At 42.1% G+C, this 18,911-nt stretch overlaps 2 protein-coding genes across 3 annotated transcripts; both read left to right on the top strand.

The window, feature by feature from the left end:
• Positions 1-1,097: 1,097 nt before the first annotated feature.
• On the top strand, positions 1,098-14,485 carry LOC133134116 (solute carrier family 22 member 6-like). Of its 2 annotated transcripts, XM_061250542.1 has the most exons (11): positions 1,098-1,560; positions 1,813-2,289; positions 4,607-4,710; positions 5,496-5,650; positions 8,240-8,408; positions 9,017-9,140; positions 9,531-9,646; positions 9,879-10,093; positions 10,446-10,554; positions 10,931-11,134; positions 13,882-14,485. In XM_061250542.1, exons 2-11 carry the CDS (start codon positions 1,879-1,881, stop codon positions 13,970-13,972), a joined length of 1,698 nt encoding a protein of 565 aa, XP_061106526.1. In that variant the 5' UTR covers positions 1,098-1,560; positions 1,813-1,878; the 3' UTR covers positions 13,973-14,485. The 2 variants fall into 2 exon arrangements, with proteins under 2 accessions (XP_061106526.1, XP_061106527.1); XM_061250543.1 differs by lacking the exons at positions 1,098-1,560; positions 1,813-2,289 and adding an exon at positions 2,699-2,725.
• Positions 14,486-16,112: 1,627 nt separating this feature from the next.
• On the top strand, positions 16,113-18,353 carry LOC133133652 (cytochrome c oxidase subunit 8A, mitochondrial). Its single transcript, XM_061249775.1, has 2 exons — positions 16,113-16,499; positions 18,003-18,353. The coding sequence occupies exons 1-2, from the start codon at positions 16,380-16,382 to the stop codon at positions 18,096-18,098; spliced, it is 216 nt and encodes a 71-aa protein (XP_061105759.1). The 5' UTR covers positions 16,113-16,379; the 3' UTR covers positions 18,099-18,353.
• Positions 18,354-18,911: the final 558 nt, after the last annotated feature.

The raw sequence follows: 18,911 nt of genomic DNA on the forward strand, positions 1-18,911 counted from the left end.
TGAAACATATGCCCCCTCTCTCTCTCTCTCTCTCTCTCTCTCTCTCTCTCTCTCTCTCAATAATGGGCTCTTTGCTGGCCATACAGTATAATTCAATCATTAGCTTGTTCCCGTGTGTCAAAGCGAGTCTTATGTGTGCTAAGTTGGTCACATGGAAACAGCATTAAACTGTTTGAGAAGGGAAACAGGCAAAGCAAGCAGATATAGTTACTCATTAGCATCCATACTGTGTTGTGAAAAGAGCTCTAAAAAAATGCTTTTTTTGTCAAGAAAATATTATGTGAATTTACGTAAAATGCATTGCAGTGAAAATAATAATTAAAATAAGCATTACCATGGGCTACACCATCATGGGTATTTCACCCAAGGAAATAGTGTTCTCCTCAGTGTTCTCTATCATAATTCTAACCAAAACATGCCAACATGAAAAAGTCACTGCATCTTCTGTAGCTCTGGAGAGGCGCACTGCTCAGGCAGGCTCAAACCGAAAAAATGTTGCCTTCTCATGCATTCCTCTCCAAGTTACCCCCTTGTGCTTGAGTCCTCGACATCCAACATCTAACATTATTGTTGCGTTCATATTTATAGACGAGAAAAAAACAATGTAATATAACAGCAAAACTGCGATGCTAGATTGTTAAAAAAGACTTATGCAACAAGCTGGTGTATAGGTCAACTGAATAAAGTGCTCAGTGAGTGTGTATTTCATTTGTAACCAATTTACCACCACTGTTAAAAGTCTGACTTGTGTAACGGGGACACCGGCAATGTGAGAGCGTTTGAGTGTGTGCGTGTGTGTGTGTCTGTGTGTGTGTGTGTGTAGGGGCCGGCAGTAGATGGACTTTGCAGTGTGTCTAGAAGGAGGCGGAGTACATTATGTTATTATCTCTCTCTCTCTCTCTCTCTCTCTCTCTCTCTCTCTCTCTCTCTCACTCTCCATTGTAATGCACTCTGGGATCAACCAAAACTATGATAATCCCTTCAGTGGTTTGTTTACCACACTTCCTCGGACCCTCCCCACACACACCTCCCCTTCGCAGCAAAACATATAACAACCCCAAATTTTTAACAGTCCCAACGCTCATGGCCAGGGCACAGCCATAACCACGGCAATCAGAAGAAGGACTGTATCCCGCAAGGACAAAAGAAAAAGAAAAAAAAGCCGCAACAGGAACCCCAGGGGGATTGATCTGACTTTGCTATTTCTAATCCAAAGCTGGAAAGGAAAGAAAGCCACAAGTGTGAAGGAATTCCTCAGTCCTTGAACAGACCACAACCTGCAGTGTTGGTTTTTAAAAATTATATTTCTCATGTGATTTAATTATACAGTATGCGAAGGAACAGGTGAACTGCAGCCAAAGGGAAATTATAGACTTTTTTCATTGTATTTTGTACATTGTACATGGGCTGTAAACAATTTAAGAGCAGCACTGAATGGAAAGTAATACCCTCCATTAATTGTTAAAGACATTGTTGATTTTATTGATAGAGTTGTTTTTTTTCTAAGACTTTCTAAAAATCTTTAAGATTACATACATTTCTATCCCTGCGACACACAGTGTAAGTATATAGTCTAGCTCTTAAAAAAAGGCATAAACCAATGGATGATGTTTCAGAATTTTATTTTATATCTCACTCATAGAAAATACTCTTGAAATGCAAATATCATCTGCTCCTGTTTTAAATTATAAAATTGATTTTATGTAGGAAACCAGAAAATATTTGCATCGAAAGAACATTTTGCATGAGAGAGATATAAACTAAACTATTTAATGCCAGAGTATTTTTTTATTATATTTCAATCATTTCTAGAAAAAATCATATCGAGTGCAGTTCGGAGCTTGCCGTTGTTTTCAAGTTTGGTTGTGGGGTTCTGCCATGGCGTTCGCCGGTATTCTGGAGAAGGTGGGCGGCACTGGCCGGTTTCAGGTGCTGCACGTGACACTGCTCTGCACCCCCATCCTCATGATGGCCAGCTACAACCTGCTGCAGAACTTTGTGGCCAACGTGCCCCCCCACTTCTGCCGTGCCCCGAAAAACTCCTCCGTCTCCCACCTGGGCCCCCAGGAGGCGCTGTTGCTCACCGTGCCCTTAGACTCGGAGGGGAAGCCGTCAAAGTGCCAGCGCTACTCCACCCCGCAGTGGCACCTGCTGGCCCGAAACAACACCCCCACTGAGACAGGGGGCGTTGTCTCCAGCACCCTGGATCCACTCAGCACAGAGCTGCAAGGTTGTGAGGAAGGATGGGAGTACAACATGAATGAAATGAGCTCTACCATTATATCTGAGGTAAGGGCACCTTACCGCTAGGTATATGATATGTAGAGTTAGCAACGGCAATTTGAATATATGGGGACAAATTCCACCACGCAAGGTACCAGGAAGTGTAATAGATTCAGATGCATTTCTGTTCTTGGCCATTAAGAACATGTAGGATTAGGATTATGGTTAGGATTAGGATTAGGGTCAAATTAGTAAGAAAATCTTTCTTTCCCAAGTTGTCCCTTATTTGGGCCCCTTGGGAAAGAAAAGTTTGCACTGGCCATTCAGAGTACTGGAGCCTTTAAGCAGGGAGAATTTGGTCCATCTTGTGTTGTGCATTTGTTCAGGCCTCTTGGGAATAAAGTGATAAATCTTAGAATCAAATGTTTTTCTAGCCTGCGTCTCCATGGAAACCCAATATTTCTAGTGCATCAAGGCCATGGTGAAGGAAATGAGCCACCAGGTGTGTCTGTCTCCTTATGATAGCTAATGTTATATATGTTCTGTGTATACATTTCATTGTATTTCCTGTCTCTCTACTACATACAGTGTTTACACTTTATGGCATATATGCAGTTTTTTTGTATTATATGTAAATGTTTGTTTTCTTATGTATGTTGTGTTTGTAGTGGTGTTACTGACTGTAGTGGTTTGTTTGTAGAATATTAGACTTTGTGTGTGTATAGTGTTGATTTCTGGTAGTTTGCTGCTCACCAGATGGTCTTTAACATTTTTATTTCTTGTTTAATTTTGTAGTCCTGGATTATGTTTGTGTTGTGTAGGGTTTGGGTCCGGTTCTGTTTAATTTTTCTGTTTGCAGTTTGGCTAAATGTTATGTAGGTGGTGATCAGAAAGAACATTTTCTGTGTGTCTTGTTGTCTCGTGGTTAAGAAGGTTTTCCAGACCTGTCTATGGAAAGATCTGGAATACCCTCTTAGGTTTAATCCATTGAAGAGGGTTTTGGTAGCCACTTAATATTCTGTATCCTGTGTACAAATCCTGTTGAACCTGAGCAATTGTGATCAGGCCCTTGAAAGTATGTTTAGGGTGGAGGCTGTTTTTGTGTGCATGTGTGTGACTTTGCCCATAGCCATGCCATTGATTTGTCAGAACAATTCTTTGTTGAATTCTAAGTAATTTTTTGTGAGGATGATTTCTAGAAGTTGTAGGGTGGCTGTGGTCTGGTACTTCTAATCCTGCTGCTGTGTTTATATTTCTGTAAAGACTGTCTATGTCAATTGTGATTAGGATAGCGTCTTGTGCTATTTTAGTGTTTTCGATTATGTTTATGAAGTTCTATGTGTCTTTAATGTAGCTGTTATGTTTTGTGGACAGTGGAGTAAGAAAAGAATCATTGTATTCTGCGATCCTGTAGGATTCGCTGTTGCAGTCTGAAACAATGCAGGGACCTCACATAGTATGTTTAGGACTGAGGTGGCTAGTGTATTTTGGGGAAGAGGTCAAAAAATCCTTGGTCTAGGATTACCCCCTTAGGTAAAAACTTAAATAACTTAAGTTATTTTGTGATGTATTTATTTTGTTTAGTTGTCTGTACGCTGTCTGTAGGATTTGGCATTGATCTTTTGGAGACTATGTTGACCTTTCATACATCATAAACATGTGGACCAATTACTGGTGTGTTCATGTAGTGCCCTGCCAATCAGAAGTGAACTTGAAGCGGCTATCCATATTGAACGGACATGTTCTCTCCTGCTCTCCTGTTGTAGAAATTATGCACTTTACATAAAAATAATACAAAAATAAATGATCCTGGTTGTACATTTGTAAAGAGTAAGGGCCCATCTTTTGGCAAGTGATTTTGTAGCATGATTAATGTGTTTATTCTGCCATAGCCATTCATGCCCTTCCTGCATTCTATGTTAAAATGTCCTCCTTACCCTTACCGTATCCTATTCCTCCTCGTGATCCTCCTCTCTGTACTGCTGTTTGTCTGCAAGTCGGTTTTGATTTTTTATGCATTGTTGTTATTGTATGGATTCTGTTCTTTGACATTATTGTCATGAATGGTACAAAATGAAATTTGCTAATATTTTTTCCAGACACATAAATATTACTCATTATTAACCAAATATTCATGTTTCATATTACTAATAATATTAAAGTTACTGTATATTTTTTGGTTTGCAAAAGGATAGCGCTGAACACAAATTATGATCATTTGCTTCTGCATGTAAACATATATGTAAACTAGTATCAATATGCCAATATCCTGTGCAATACTGCCTTGCCCTGTGGTTGTGGTTGAAGTTTATGTCTCTGGTTGTGGTTGAAGTTTATATTCTCTCTCTCTCTCTCTCTCTCTCTCTCTCTCTCTCTCTCTCAGTGGGATCTGGTATGCGATTCTCGTTCGCTAAAACAGATGGGACAAAGCATTTACATGGGAGGGGTGCTAGTCGGAGCAGTGGTCTTTGGAGGCCTCGCCGACAAGTAAGACATCACTTCACTTATTTCACCTGTTCATCCCCTCCACTCCTGTCTGCTCATTGGACAGGAATGATGAGGAAGCACAATAAATCATCTATAAAATCCTATAATGTTTATAATTGTGATGAGTGTGGCCACTAAAAGCCATTAAGATGAGTCTTGCAAAAGAAAAGGAAACAACAACAATATATGCTAGAGTCTCACAAAACTAACACTTCAATCTTTGAGGGTTACCCCACATCGTATTATAACCATGTTTGTGTGACAACAACAATGATAACAGTGCAGCGAGTAACACATTTGTTGTTGTTTTGGCTTTGTGCTTCAGCACATTTGAAACAATGAATATGCTTTAATTTGAGGGCATTTACTGCATACATATCGGGTAATCCATGTAGGAATTACATCAGTGAGTCGTCCCTTCATTTTAAGCCAGCAAATGTAATGAGTTAATTTAGATCTATTTAGCTCAATTGAGCTCCCATGTGCTTACTGTAGCTGGATTCTTAGCGTACACTTAGCCCTCGACATTCAGAGCCCATTACACAATGCCAATCTTTGCTCTTTTCAGCAAGGGAATGGACTATCATGTAAGTATCTTTATGAGCAAATTCTAATTGTAATGAAGTATGAAAGGACAGCAGACCCATGGCAAGTAGATAAGCCCTTTTATCGACACACGCTTACGAGGTTTGGTTTGGTCCACCCACAGCTTGTTAATCGTTTATCTCTCCTGTGCTCATCCCTCTCTCTCCTTTCCTCTTCTTCCTCTTCCTCACCCTCCCCAGGTTTGGCCGGCGGATCCTGCTGATGCTCTCCTACCTGCTGATGGCGGTGTCAGGCACCTGCGCTGCCTTCTCCCCCTCCTTCCAGCTCTTCTGCTTCTTCCGCTTCCTCTGTGGCATGGGGCTTTCGGGCCAGGCTCTCAACTCCCTGTCCTTAAGTGAGCCTTGCCTCCGTGTGGATCACACTGCGTCACGGGGGGGGGACACTTCAAAAGACACCCCACTGTAAAACCCAGCTATGAGTAGCTTGAAATTACTGGCTACTAGCTGCTTCAAAACATAGCTTGAGCTGGTCAAACCCTGTCAAGCTGGGAGCTGGTCCGAGTAGGGTTGCCACATTTGATTTGTGAAAAACCGGGACATTTGACATGCGACAATTACCTCTAGGCTAGTAGCTAGCTGAACTTTTCCACGGTAGGGTCATTGAAGCGAATGCACACGCCAGACTGACCGGCAGTGCTAGGCGATAAGGTAAACTTTCGGATTTCTGCTACCAATTAAAAAGAAGTATAGGCATAAGGCCAATCGTCGCTGTGTTTACAGACACGGGATTGGATGTCTGAACGTAAAGAGGGGAAAGCAGAATAGCAGTAAAAGAATCCAGTTTTATTTGGAACTCTGACATTTAGAAGTACCAAAAACCGGGACAATTCGTGTCCCAAGGATTCATTTTCCGGGCCAGTTGCTCGAAAAAGAGAACAATCCCAGGAAAACCAGAACGTGTGGCAACCCTAGGTCCGAGCTGGTTAGCTAGCTATACATGTAGCTGTGTATGGTATGTGTATGCTATATTTAAGCATTATGGAATAACAAGCTGTGGTATATCGTTGATATTGTCACAGCTAGCAGGGTGGTTAGGCATGGTGTGAAGCGGAGTGCCGTTACATCCCATAGCTGTGCCAATATCCACAATATACCATAGGTTCGAGTTCCATAACGCTTTAATACAACGGTTACCACATTTATCTTTTAAAATTTCAAACTGGCAACCCTCCGACTGCCAGACGACTGCTCTTACTGCCTGAGCCATGTCGCCCCTTTAAGGCCCGGACACACCAAACCGACGGTTGGCCGTCGGACGTCGGTGGCGCCCTGTCGGGCGAGTCTTTCCGGTGTGTCCCGCACGCCGACACTCCGTCGGCGTGTTTTGGAGGGCTCCGACGCCGATTCCACATGTTGAATCGGCGTCGGAGCCCCCGGAGCCGTCGATGAGAGAGAGCTCTCTGATTGGCTGTCCAGCTAGCGAATCAGTGCACGAGAAGAGAAACGGAAGCGACGAAAGCAAGCAAACGAGGAAGTCAAGAGGACACAGACAAAAAGCCAGTGCCATTCCAAAGTTACTATCACTACCAGACATAATTTTCGATTAGTATTACTAAATAGCGAGAGAACAAGGAAATTGCCGCAAACTGTTTGTTGTGAGCGAAACAATGGCTGCTTCTAGGTCCAACGCAATGCAAACGCATTCCCCGGTCTTCCGATTTCCATTTTTTGAAAGACAAATACAGACTACCGCCACCTGCTGGAGAGTTATTACCTCTCACACAGGCGCAGAACGTACGTGCAACTCGGCCGTCGGCGGACCGTCGTTGCGGTGTGTTCGGGACAGCCAACATTAACGACGCGTATTGACGCGAGGCAATCTTTGTCGGCGCTCCGCGGCCGACCGTCGGTTTGGTGTGTCCGGGCCTTTATATGTATAATGAAAATATGTTTTATGCTAAATGTATTATTCCATGAATATTAGTTTATTGCTTGCTAAGCAACGGTATTGCTAATGTTAATTAGCAATAATATATCCCACTGCACTAGCTAAGCAACGGTAATAACTTCAGTTACTTGCATATAATGTATCCCCACTGCACTAATGTTAGCGAAGCAACACTATTGCAAGTTTATGCTACACCTGACAACTCTGACACACAAGTAATTTGTCTTTATCCTAGACATTTATCTGGACACTGCCAGATAACGGCAGTTAATGAAATAACTCATAGCGTTGTTACGAGTCATCATTTGTTTCGCAGGGTTTGGTGGTTTTACTGATATTTTGATGCAAGGATGTTGCCTTAGTTGTATTTTTGTCGTTCCGACTCCTTTCTAAATCCCTGAGAAGGTCAAAGGACACTTTAAAATAACACTCTGGATAAGAGCATCTGCTAAATTACTATAATGTAATGAAACATAATGTAATGTACCAGCTGTTTCAAAAACTTAGCTTGACCTGTTTTTTTCAGTAGGGTTTCCATTTATTTGACTGGATATTTTACTGAAGGTGTTCATGTTAAGTTTCTCGCTCAAGGTTAATAACAGCAGTGCCCCACAATAGATCTGACCTCATGGTCACTGAATAACAAGATTAAAGTGGTCATTTATTACCATATTTAACAACAACCTCAAAGCAGTGATTTATTAGCATATTTTCTGGGCGGAGGTGACTGAAGGTTTCTTCCAAAATGCCACGCCTCCACTACATGTCCTGGCAAGCCATTCCACACAGTGACCACTCTCTGTGTGGAAGAAATATTGTCTGTGTGGAATTTATCCTTTGCCAATTTCCATTTATGCCCCCTAGTTCTGCCAACCAAATCACCCTGAAGGATCTCCTGTAGTTCCTTTTGTTAAAAAGCAACTACACCCCCCCCGCCCCCCCCCAAGTTTCCTTTTAAAGAGATTAAGTGTTAAATCTTGGCTTGTATATCTCACTGACTTGTATATCTCACTGACAAGTCTCCTCCCCCTCCCAGTTTTGGAGTGGATTCCCACACATGTGAGGACGGTGGTTGGTACAGGGGCTGGGTACTTCTACACTGTGGGTCAGCTAATTTTGGCCGGGATGGCATACTTCATCAGGGACTGGCGCTGGCTGACACTTGCTGTCTCCATACCCTACTTCATCGCTTTCCTCTACTCCTGGTGAGATTCTGGCAATGTTTGTGGGGGGAGGGGGGGGGGGGGGGGGGGGGCTTCATGGAGGATTAGCAGACTGGGGGAACATGTCCAGGTACCTAACAAACCTTAACCCTGTCATGTGTGTCACCAATGTCATCACATTTGCTCACGGCTTGCAGGACCTGCAAGTTTCAGTTATTACATTACAGTACAGTTAATTACCTACTTTTATCCAAAGCCACTTACATTTGATTGGGCTACACAAGGGACAATCCCCCCTGGAGCAATGCAGGGTTGGTCACCACCATTGGTCAGCCGCAGTAGAGTTCCCTGACTGAACTTGCTCTGCGTAGGCCCTACTTTATGCGAGACGCTCATAAAAGTCTTCAACATAAACATTACGGCATGAATCGTCTCCAGGCTACAGCACAAGCACATACCTGCACAATAAAGTGACAGTGGAGATATGTTTTTCTACAGTAAGGGTACAAATGAGTTCGTTTTCCAAGGTCCAAATGAATTTTATATTGCTGGTTAGAGGTAAAATGCACCTATAAGGTACCTGTATATCAAATGTAGACACTGGATTTGGCTGTTGTGAAGAAGACTGTAATCATGGCAACTCCACGCAGGTGGTTGCTGGAGAGTGCTCGATGGCTGGTGCTGAACGGGAAGTCCGAACAAGCGGTGAAGAACCTGCGCTACGTGGCTCTTTTCAACGGACGGAGAGCAGAGGGGGACAAAATCAACGTCGAGGTCAGTGCCGCCGTAGGAACCTTGGGTGGCTGGGTTGGTACAGTTACAGTTATTTATCTGACACTTTCATCCAAAGCAACTTACAGTTGATTAGACTAAGCAGGGGAGGGTTAACGGGCTTGCTCAAGGGCTCAACAGCTGCACTGATCTTATTGCGGCTACACCAGATCTTGAACCACCAACCTTCTAGGTCCCAGTCAAGCACCTTAGCCACTAGGCTACTGTCTTAGCATGGTTATCTGGGTCTATCCCACTTGTGGGTTGTGTTGAAATATTCACACCAAATCAAGAATGACCACTGATCAGAGGGCTTTAGTCAATCTGCTTTCTCGGTCAATTCAGTTTGTATTCTCTGCTCTGTACAAACTCAGTCTGTGTGTCCATCTCCAGGTGCTGCAGGAGTCAATGAAGAAGGAGATATCCTGTTCCCAGGGCACATACTCTGCCCTGGATCTGCTGCGTACCCCTGCCATGAGAACCATCACAATCAGCCTCTGCGTCGTCTGGTCAGTGTCCTACTGCTCCCCCTTCACCTACCTGCCCACGTTTTCACCCAGCAGACCCGTAGCAGGCTTAATAATGATCATTTGTTATTTAGCTGACAATGTTAAAACACACTAGGGACACATAAAGTGTGCCTCTCAGGATTTGAACTTGCTAAAATCCACTCCTGAACCATTAAGGGGCGTGGTGGATCCAGCCAGGCAATGACAATAAGGACACTCATTTTACAAACAGGTTCACCACCAGCTTCGCTTATTATGGGCTCTCCATGGACCTGCAGAAGTTTGGTGTGGATATCTACCTGATCCAGGTGATCTTCGGGGCTGTGGACATCCCTGCCAAAGTCATCATGACTGTGTCTATGAGCAAGATTGGCCGGCGAGTTTCCCAAAGTGCTGCCATCATACTGTCCGGCATCATGATACTAGCCAATTTACTAGTGCCATATGGTGAGCTCTGTATGCATGTCTCTGTGTGTGTGAGAGCATGTGTGTATGTATGAAATCAATCAAGCAGAAGGTAGCGATCAAGTATACACAACACTTATTCAAACAAAGTGAATAATTGTACCTATGGTTGGCGGCATCCTTCATTTTAAGTTGTATGTACAGCTAGGAGGCCTGTTGGTTGTACGTTAATGAACTTGTGTACCGTTGCTATTATTTGGTCTTCCTGAATATGTTATATCCTGTAAGAGCCTGTTAATGATGGAACCCTTGTTCTACAGACTCACAGCCAGAAACATAACCAGCAGAGTTGCTGCCCTGCATTGTGGGTGATCTGTTTCCTGTGTGTTTACAGAGAAGCAGGTGTTACGCACCACTCTGGCAGTGCTGGGAAAGGGGTGCTCAGCTGCATCTTTCAACTGCTGCTATCTGTACACCGGAGAGCTTTTCCCCACCATTATCCGGTAAGCCTCTCTCTCTCTTCATGTCTCCAGCTACTTCTTCCCTTCTTCTTCCTCTCATCACTCATCTCATCCATTTTTAATTTGGCCGTTTAAAAATATTCACAACCTGCATCCCCTGTCACCTTTCTCTCTCTCTCCCCTTCAAATTCAAACTCTAAACAAAATCTCTACACTCCTCCAACTTGTGTTTGGAGGTCACGTCAAATGACATAAAACATCATCTGTTATGCCATCTTGTGACAGCTGTTATGTCATGTGGTTGACAGTGCTATGTAATTCTTATGGCAAGTAAAGTGTTACCAAAAAAAGTTGCATTTGATTTCAAAATGAAGAAATAAAAAGATGAGTTAACTCTCCTTCCTCTCTCCCCCACCAGGCAGAACGGAATGGGCTGGGTGTCGATGATGGCACGTCTGGGGGCCATGGTGGCCCCCCTCATACTGATCCTCGGAGATGTGGTGTCCTGGTTGCCTGGCCTGATCTACGGGGGGATCCCCATCCTGGCTGGAGGGATCGCCCTCTTCCTGCCCGAAACTCTGGGGATGCCCCTCCCTGACACCATCCAGGACGCAGAAGAACGGTGAGGCGGCACTCTGTTTTACAGTTGATTAGACTAAGCAGGGGATAATCATCTCTTGAGCAATGTGGGGTTGAGGGCCTTGCTCAGGGGCCAAACAGATGTGTGGATCTTATCGTGGCTATACCACCAAACTTCCAGGTCCCAGTCATTTACCATAGCCACCAGGCTACAGGCTGCCCCCAGTGTAAAACCCCACAGCTAACCCAATGACGGAATTTAGCGGGGGCCGAAGGGGGTTTTGCGTGCTTGTCCTTCTGGCGTTGCTGGGAGAACATTAGTTGGGTTAATTATTATCCTCCGTACAAGAACAGAGCACAATTATGTTTAAGAATATACTGGGTCCGTTGCTATGGGTCGGATATGGATTGACCTGCCCCATATCCCGCTTATAGCTGGCCAGAATATTAATATTAATATTAATATTAATATTCTCCGTTCTCAAACGGGGCCGTATTGTACGCTTAGTGGTTACTATAGTTTTACTCGTTTATCTGACTCCATTTAAAATATAATCTAGAAATTTGGGTTTGCAATTTACGCGGACCTCGGGAGTGATTACATTCAACTTGTACCTGCGCCACCATTACTCAATATATGCTCCCGGGATTAGCATTACTGCTGAAATCTCAGTTCGGTGGAGAACTCAGAGGCTGAGGGTCCAGTCAACACAATACATGCAAACCTGCCATGATAGTTGCGAGCCCAGGTCGGCGTAGCATTAACTGGGCTCCTTAGAGCTAATTTGGCAGGAACCAGCGCCGTAACGCCCATGGGTTCCCTTCGCACCAGATTACAAGAGCCGTGCTTCCCCGACCCTTTAAGGGACAGAAATTGCTGGCCGTACAGCTTAGAACTACCACAGGTGTACCACCCCGCCGATCGGTCGGTCTTTGGCCACCATTTCCCCCTGAGTATTCAGTTGTAATTTAGGCTGAAAAGGTACAAGATGAATTAGAGTCATGGAGATCACGCAAGTTCCAAACAAAATAGTTTATTCGCAGACAGGTAGGTTATTAGCTTTAGAATATCACAATCAAGTATAAAATACACAAATTAAGAATAGAGATAGAGTAAATAATCATACCTAGCCTGCTTGGACTACACACAAACACAGAGTATAGAATATGCCGTACGGAAAGTCGAATACGATCTTCCTGATACTTACATACACGTACAATATGCTGTGTGGGAAGTCGAATACGATCTTCCACTGCTACACATCCATACATACATACATACATACATACACAAGACATGTTGCGTGGGAAGTCGAATACGATCTTCCCAGATTGGTCTGTCTCCCTTGCTTTTATGCCAAATCATACGTTTGAAACCAGGCGGCAGTGCCATAAATCAACCTGGAGGGGTGGTCAAATCTGGAATTTAGACCCCCACCGTTGGGGGTTGTTGAGTAGGGAAAATTAGATGATTACCAAGAGAGGACGTGTAGGTTTTCCCTTGGGATACTGAAACTATAGTTTATTAAATTCCACTTGGTATGAAATGTATCTCATCCGATTCCTTGATTTTATCAGATCACATCCATACCAAACAGATTACCCTTATGTTTTATTATGTTGCAGTTATCATGAAACTTCCCTCCTGATTATCCATTTTACATGCAATTCCTGTTACCATTACATAAGACTTAATGCAATAATACAAGGATCACATGGGCAATGTTTTCAAGGTGTTACCGGGTCTATTTACTATAATAGCAGTTTTGAATATTTAATCCAAGAGAGCAGTCACCGGTGTAATGACAGCAGTGCCCAAATGAGGGCACTGTGGCATTGTCCGGAGTCTTCCCCCTTGGAAGTGACCAGGTATGGGGTCACAGGGAGGTCACCAATGTTCGGGAGGATTCTTTTCCCATGACCCAACTGGCCTTGGACCACTCATACATCTTAACTCCCCAACAGGTAGTCTAAACAACATTGAAACCCCAGCTCTCAGGCCCCTCACAAATGGCAGCCCTTCCTGACCTTAACCACTATGCTACAGGCCGCCCCATTATATCTATGAATGCTGTAGTTGGGAGTTTTCATGATAACTGCATTATGCTGTAAATATGTCTTTGTGCCTCTCATGGTAATATACCTTTTGGATAAACCTGATTTGGGTGAATGAAAGGAAAGGAGACATCCCAGACTGTTTGGTTTCTTCTCCTTATCTCCGAAATCCAGGCCTTAGTTCTTGACCCTAAAAGTGAGTCACCCATCTATAATTTACAGCCAGGCCCACCAGGCAGGGGGCTAAAACACATGGCTTCTACAGAGACAGCTTTTGCCCAGTTTCCCCTCGGCTCCTGAATGGTTGTGATATCAAAGGTAGACTGTTACAAAAACTAGACCATTACACCAGTCGCACTGAACCAATCAGAATAACACCAAACATCACTATATTCTGACCTGGGATTATCATGAAACATCTTTATACCATCTCCAATATTCCTGTTCTGGAATGTGAGAAAAGAGGGCCCAAGAAGGCGCCTCTAAGAATCCTTCTCTAGCTCTCCCCCACAGGCATGTGTGCCAATGGTGGGGGCTAACAATGTATGCTCCAGGAGGGGGAAGTCAGCAAGCTGACCAGCACATGAGACCAAATGTTACTTATGACTGGCTTACACCAGCCTGTGGGAACAGGGTCCATAAACACACCTGCCTCTTAAATTAGTCTTTTTTTTATTTTATGCCTGCCGTGATGATGTGCACTTCAGTTACATGAATGTGCCTTGCCTTTTTCAGATCGCTTGCCCAGAAATCCTCTAAGTCACTAAAAAAAGGAGATATCGTGCTGAAGGAAGCCAACAATTCTTTACTGAAGGAGACCATCTGAAGTCACTCCTCGTACAAGTTACTGTTTCTAGCTACAAGAGGATAAAATGTATATATATTTACACAAAATTATGCCTATGCATAGTTCAAATGGTTGGTTGTATGCACACAGCAATTAATAACTTATAAAAGTCACTGGTACAGATGGGATATCATGTACTTGGAATGTACTTGTCGTTACATTAAGCTGGATCGAAACAGTTTCCTCCACTTGAGATTAAAATATTTGATTTAATTATCACTATGGGCTGAATAATGATATTTTATTGTTTTGACTGTATGTGTCAGTACTGGTCATGAGAGGAATAAGTAAGTTTGAGTTTAATATGACTCTATCCACCTAAGACACATACTGAAAGCTCTCTTATATTGTACCTGTGAAGCAATTTGTCCCAAACATTATGGTGTAATGGTGACAATGTATAAAACATGTTGCTGTAATTTCAAAATGGTGAATCCAAAATGTATTAAAAAAAATACCCTTTATAATAAAAGCTGAAAATCTACACTTTAACCACAGATTGTCTGATCATTATTTTAAAAAGTCTTTGTCCCAATACATATGGATATTTCCAAACAGTTATGCAGTCTCACTATTATGGTTCCAAATAAGGAGCAGTAGAGAAATGTTTGAATCATTGCCATTGAGGTAGGGATGACTGTCTGTTAAATGTGAATTGTATGTTACTTAAATTTGGTAAGGTATTCAAAGTACTATAAACGGGATAAACCATTTTGGACTGAATACAGGACTGTTGGCTACCAACATTAAACCTGCTGTCAGTGAAGTCGTGAGAGACAAATGTTAGGTTCACTCTAAGAAACTGATGCCTAGTGTTGGGGTGGAAGGTGGTAGGGGTGAAAGGTGCAATATTCAGGTTTTCATCCGCATGGGAAAAGGATGCATCATCAGTCAAATGGACATGAAAATTGACATGACTGGTGTACGTTTTGGGAAAACATACACAAAGAATGTGTCATATAAACTGTTGACATCTCACGCTGGTTCTGGTGAAACATGCACAGCAACCTGACAGATCCTTGTATGTACAACCTGACAGTTTCTTGCCTCAATCTCAAGAACCTCTACTTTTCTACTATGCTGCAACCTACACTACAAGAGGACATCTGCTAAAAATAAATGTTTTTTTAAATATATACATATATATATTCTTACTGCAACATGATTTTGGTCATGCAACACTTGTGCTGCGTAAAGAAATTAAATACTTAGCCTTTTTTCCGCAGGGTCTGAAAAGGATATCTTCCTGGCTTGCCAATCAGAAATAAGGTGCCAGGTTTCACATCCAAGTGACACGTTAGACTGAATATTATTCTCTTTCATCTAATTAACAAATCGTCTAAATAACAATTAACTGAAAATTAGTTGTTTTTGTGCATATATCCATACTTTTCAGTTCATTATTTTGAGCATTTACTAATTAGATAAACCACATTCCAATCTGAGATTATTGAAGCATTGTAACAAGATGATAATGGTTTCTGAGACTGTAATGTTAGCTTTTCAAGCTGGGTGCAAGTGCTAATCATTTTGAGAAAATAGCGTTCATTTTTATATTATTTATTATATATATTTGCATTTGAATGAAATATGTTTTGAGTATAAAATATAGCTTAATATCTGTGTTATTTAATGCAACCTTGTTTTCTTCAAGGGTGGCAATAATGCTTGGTCTGAGTGTATAGCCTGTATTAAACAATAACTTGAACAACAATACCCACAATTATTTATCGTATATCCGTAAACGTATTTCCGAAGCGACATTTGAGTCGGTGAGGTAGACGGGGTGGACGCTGAAGCTAGCAAACTCCAGTGATTCCTGGAAGTATTGCAGTTTATTGAACCCCGGTGCCAAAACGGAAATATCCCCAATTACGTCAATTCAAAACTAAGAATTTAGGCTACCATGGCGGAATTATACTATTTTGGAAAGTACATTTCAATTCTAAAATTTCTTTATAGTGAATGAATATAATACCCTCCATGGACCGATTATTTTCTGAGCCGCACATATTTTTCATTCATTTACATCCCTTCCCGTCTAGGTACGCATTGCGCATGCTCTAGTGGCAAAAAAGGCCCATACTCAATCGTCGCAGCCTTCATGCGCAATTGAGAAGCTCCTATCGAAATCAATGGAATCGGTAAGGGGAAGCTATCTCCAGTTCATATACAACTCGGTGACTCAATTTGTGGTTCGTATTCATGAAACGCGCTGTGTTTTGCGATTGGTTGTGATGTAGGGGATTCGATATGCGAACCAATGAGACAAAAATGATGCTGTAAATGATTAGAACAACAACGTCATGTGTGACGCGCTTACCTAAAGAGGATTTTACAAATCGCGGACATTTGGGATACATTCATTTGAGACTGAAAACCAGATATGTCCGCTGTACTGCGAGGAATCGTGACAGCCCGCTCGGCTCTAGCCTTGCGTGGACCTAACATTTCTCAACGCGCCAGCATCATCACTAGACCAGCCAAGGAACCACTCGGCTCATTCGTAAGTCTTTTATGAGAGAAAAATAGTGTCTTGTTGGGTTGTGAAAAGTCAGCTCCTGGCTAGGGCGTGTTCAGCTAGGCCTACATAACATTGGCAAATGTTCGCCTTTCTATTTAATCTTTCCAACGTGTCCAGGTAGCAGCTAGTTAACCACAACCATCATTTAACGCTCTCAAATAGACATCTTTAGGTTTATGACTCGTTTATGTCATCATACTGATGAAATTATATTATGGATCCGAGCTAGTTTAAAGACAAACAGATATGCTCTTACGAAGGTCACGGTTTTGTTATGGAGGTCGTTAACCAGCTAGCTAGCTATACAGTGAAACATTGAAACTAACAGTTAGCCAACTTGGCCTAGTTAACAGTGTTACCGTTCTCTGTAATCTGCAATGTATTATTGCCTACAATGTACTATTAAATGAAACTAGTTTACTGGCAATACATGATTAAATGTAGATGCGTTTAGTTGGCTAGCTAGCGAAACTTTTGCTGACGTTAGCATGTCACATCTTTCTTCGCATTTGTTTCACAGGTAAGTTAGTAAGCTAGGTAACATTGAATAATGTAACGTTAATGCTGGCAATGTAGCAACAATGACTATCACAGAACACGTTAGCTATAAAGTTAGCGAGCTACTTTGCATCGAAAAATGATTTGATGGGAAGTCTTAGCTGAACCAGAATTGTTATTCAGAACCTTGTTATTCATATTCAGAACTTTTTATCTTACTGTCTAAGTCAGCCATCATTAAATCTGGACATTGATTCAATTCTGGATACCGATTCATTACGGTTAATTTCTGTGGAGTGTATGGTTGCTAAAATCGAGCTGATCGTGAGATAGACAAGTCGTTTTTTGTTTGCCAGAGATTATTACGCACCGAAGTTAAGAAAATGTAAGGTTGTCAACAGAAAGATCAAGGTGGATTTGTAATTTAAGTAACGTTAAATTACTGAAATATAGGATAATATCCATAAATGAAATGTCTAACGTTACTTGATTACCAAATTGCATGATGCCATGGTGTTACCGAAAAAGTTGTATGCAGAAAATCTTTTACCGTTTGTGAGTGACTGTGATTAAGTTACACCTGAGTGTAGTTGCAGGCTATGCTATAGGACTGTTAGCTTATTTCTGTCACCGTTTTTATGTTAGTAAATAAATCAAGAGTATTAGTAGGATTTAAAGTTTTACCTTCGCTAACTAGGCTACGTTTGAACTGAAGTACAGCTGCAGTGAAGTTCCTCCCCTTAGATCTTCGTTTTCTTCTGTTACAGGTCAACTATCCAACCTTTATATGAACTTATTGACTGGGCACCATCATAATTTTTTTTTAACGGATGCCATGTCATCTAAGCCTAGTTTATCCCCTGTGATTTTCCGCAAAAATGAATGGGTTGCTATGGCCTCCCAACACGTTTTCATCAAGGAAATTATCACGTTAGAACGATCCATATGTCAACTGATGGTACATTTTCCTGCGCCTTTCATACACAGGAGACGATCACTGGCATGGGGCTGTTTGCGCTGGCCATCCTGGGACCCTCGGGTTGGATCCTGGCTAACATAGACTCCTATAAGTCGAAAGAATGAGAAGACTGCACCTGTACACAGCCTGGACGTCATAGCTGTCATTCCCTATTCGGAACCATCACCCCTCTGCTTCCGAACTCTCCGTGGAACAAATCTTAAATTTCCCATTAGCCAACCAGCTACCTCTCCACCAACTGTTTACTTAACTTCAACAGTCTTTGAAACCTCAACTGTGGGTGCACAGATGATCACAAAGCTCGTATTTGCGGAGACTTCTGTTCCCTCTGTTACAATAAAGACGTATTTAAACCTTTACATTTTTGTTTGTCTTCCTGTAAGCTTTATCGGAATCAAGGTTTATGTAAATACTGGATGGCTTAAATGCAATCTGTTTGATAATGCACTTTTTTTTGCTGTTAACATTTTGATTACATTTCCTTGATTGAAAGGATTTTTAATGTTCGTTCCCATTGTATAGCCTGTCATTAGCTCGAATGACATTTATTGTAACACTGTAGCTCACAGGTAATTAATACAGAAAGCAAATGCCTTGTATAAATCAGACCTGGTTGAAATATGTATTTGTTCCAACGCTTTGCTGAGCTTGTCTGGTGTATTGGAACCTATGAAATTCTCTCTAAGTGGAAGCACTGCCTTCTGGTGCTCTTGTTTGGCTCAGTTGCACGAGGCAAGATCAATAGAGTACAGAAAAGTATTTTAATCCAAAACAATTAAGAATTGAAAAATTAATTGATAAATTAAGAATTGAATTGAAATTGGTAGCCGAAATGGGCCACATCGTTGGGGTGACATGCTCTAGAATTTCCATTCACATAACTATTCAGATTCTGTGATTGATATTTACGTGACCAT

This window comes from Conger conger, chromosome 7 (assembly GCF_963514075.1).
Source record: "Conger conger chromosome 7, fConCon1.1, whole genome shotgun sequence".
Classification (NCBI taxonomy): domain Eukaryota; kingdom Metazoa; phylum Chordata; class Actinopteri; order Anguilliformes; family Congridae; genus Conger; species Conger conger.

Bases quoted from the DNA above. Each gene is read 5' to 3' on its own strand.
- LOC133133652 (XM_061249775.1), top strand. From the start codon at position 16,380: ATGTCCGCTGTACTGCGAGGAATCGTGACAGCCCGCTCGGCTCTAGCC. The intron at 16,500-18,002 runs GTAAGTCTTTTA...TTTCATACACAG, and splicing joins AGGAACCACTCGGCTCATTC to GAGACGATCACTGGCATGGG.
- LOC133134116 (XM_061250542.1), top strand. From the start codon at position 1,879: ATGGCGTTCGCCGGTATTCTGGAGAAGGTGGGCGGCACTGGCCGGTTT. The intron at 10,094-10,445 runs GTGAGCTCTGTA...GTGTGTTTACAG, and splicing joins CAATTTACTAGTGCCATATG to AGAAGCAGGTGTTACGCACC. The intron at 10,555-10,930 runs GTAAGCCTCTCT...CTCCCCCACCAG, and splicing joins CTTTTCCCCACCATTATCCG to GCAGAACGGAATGGGCTGGG.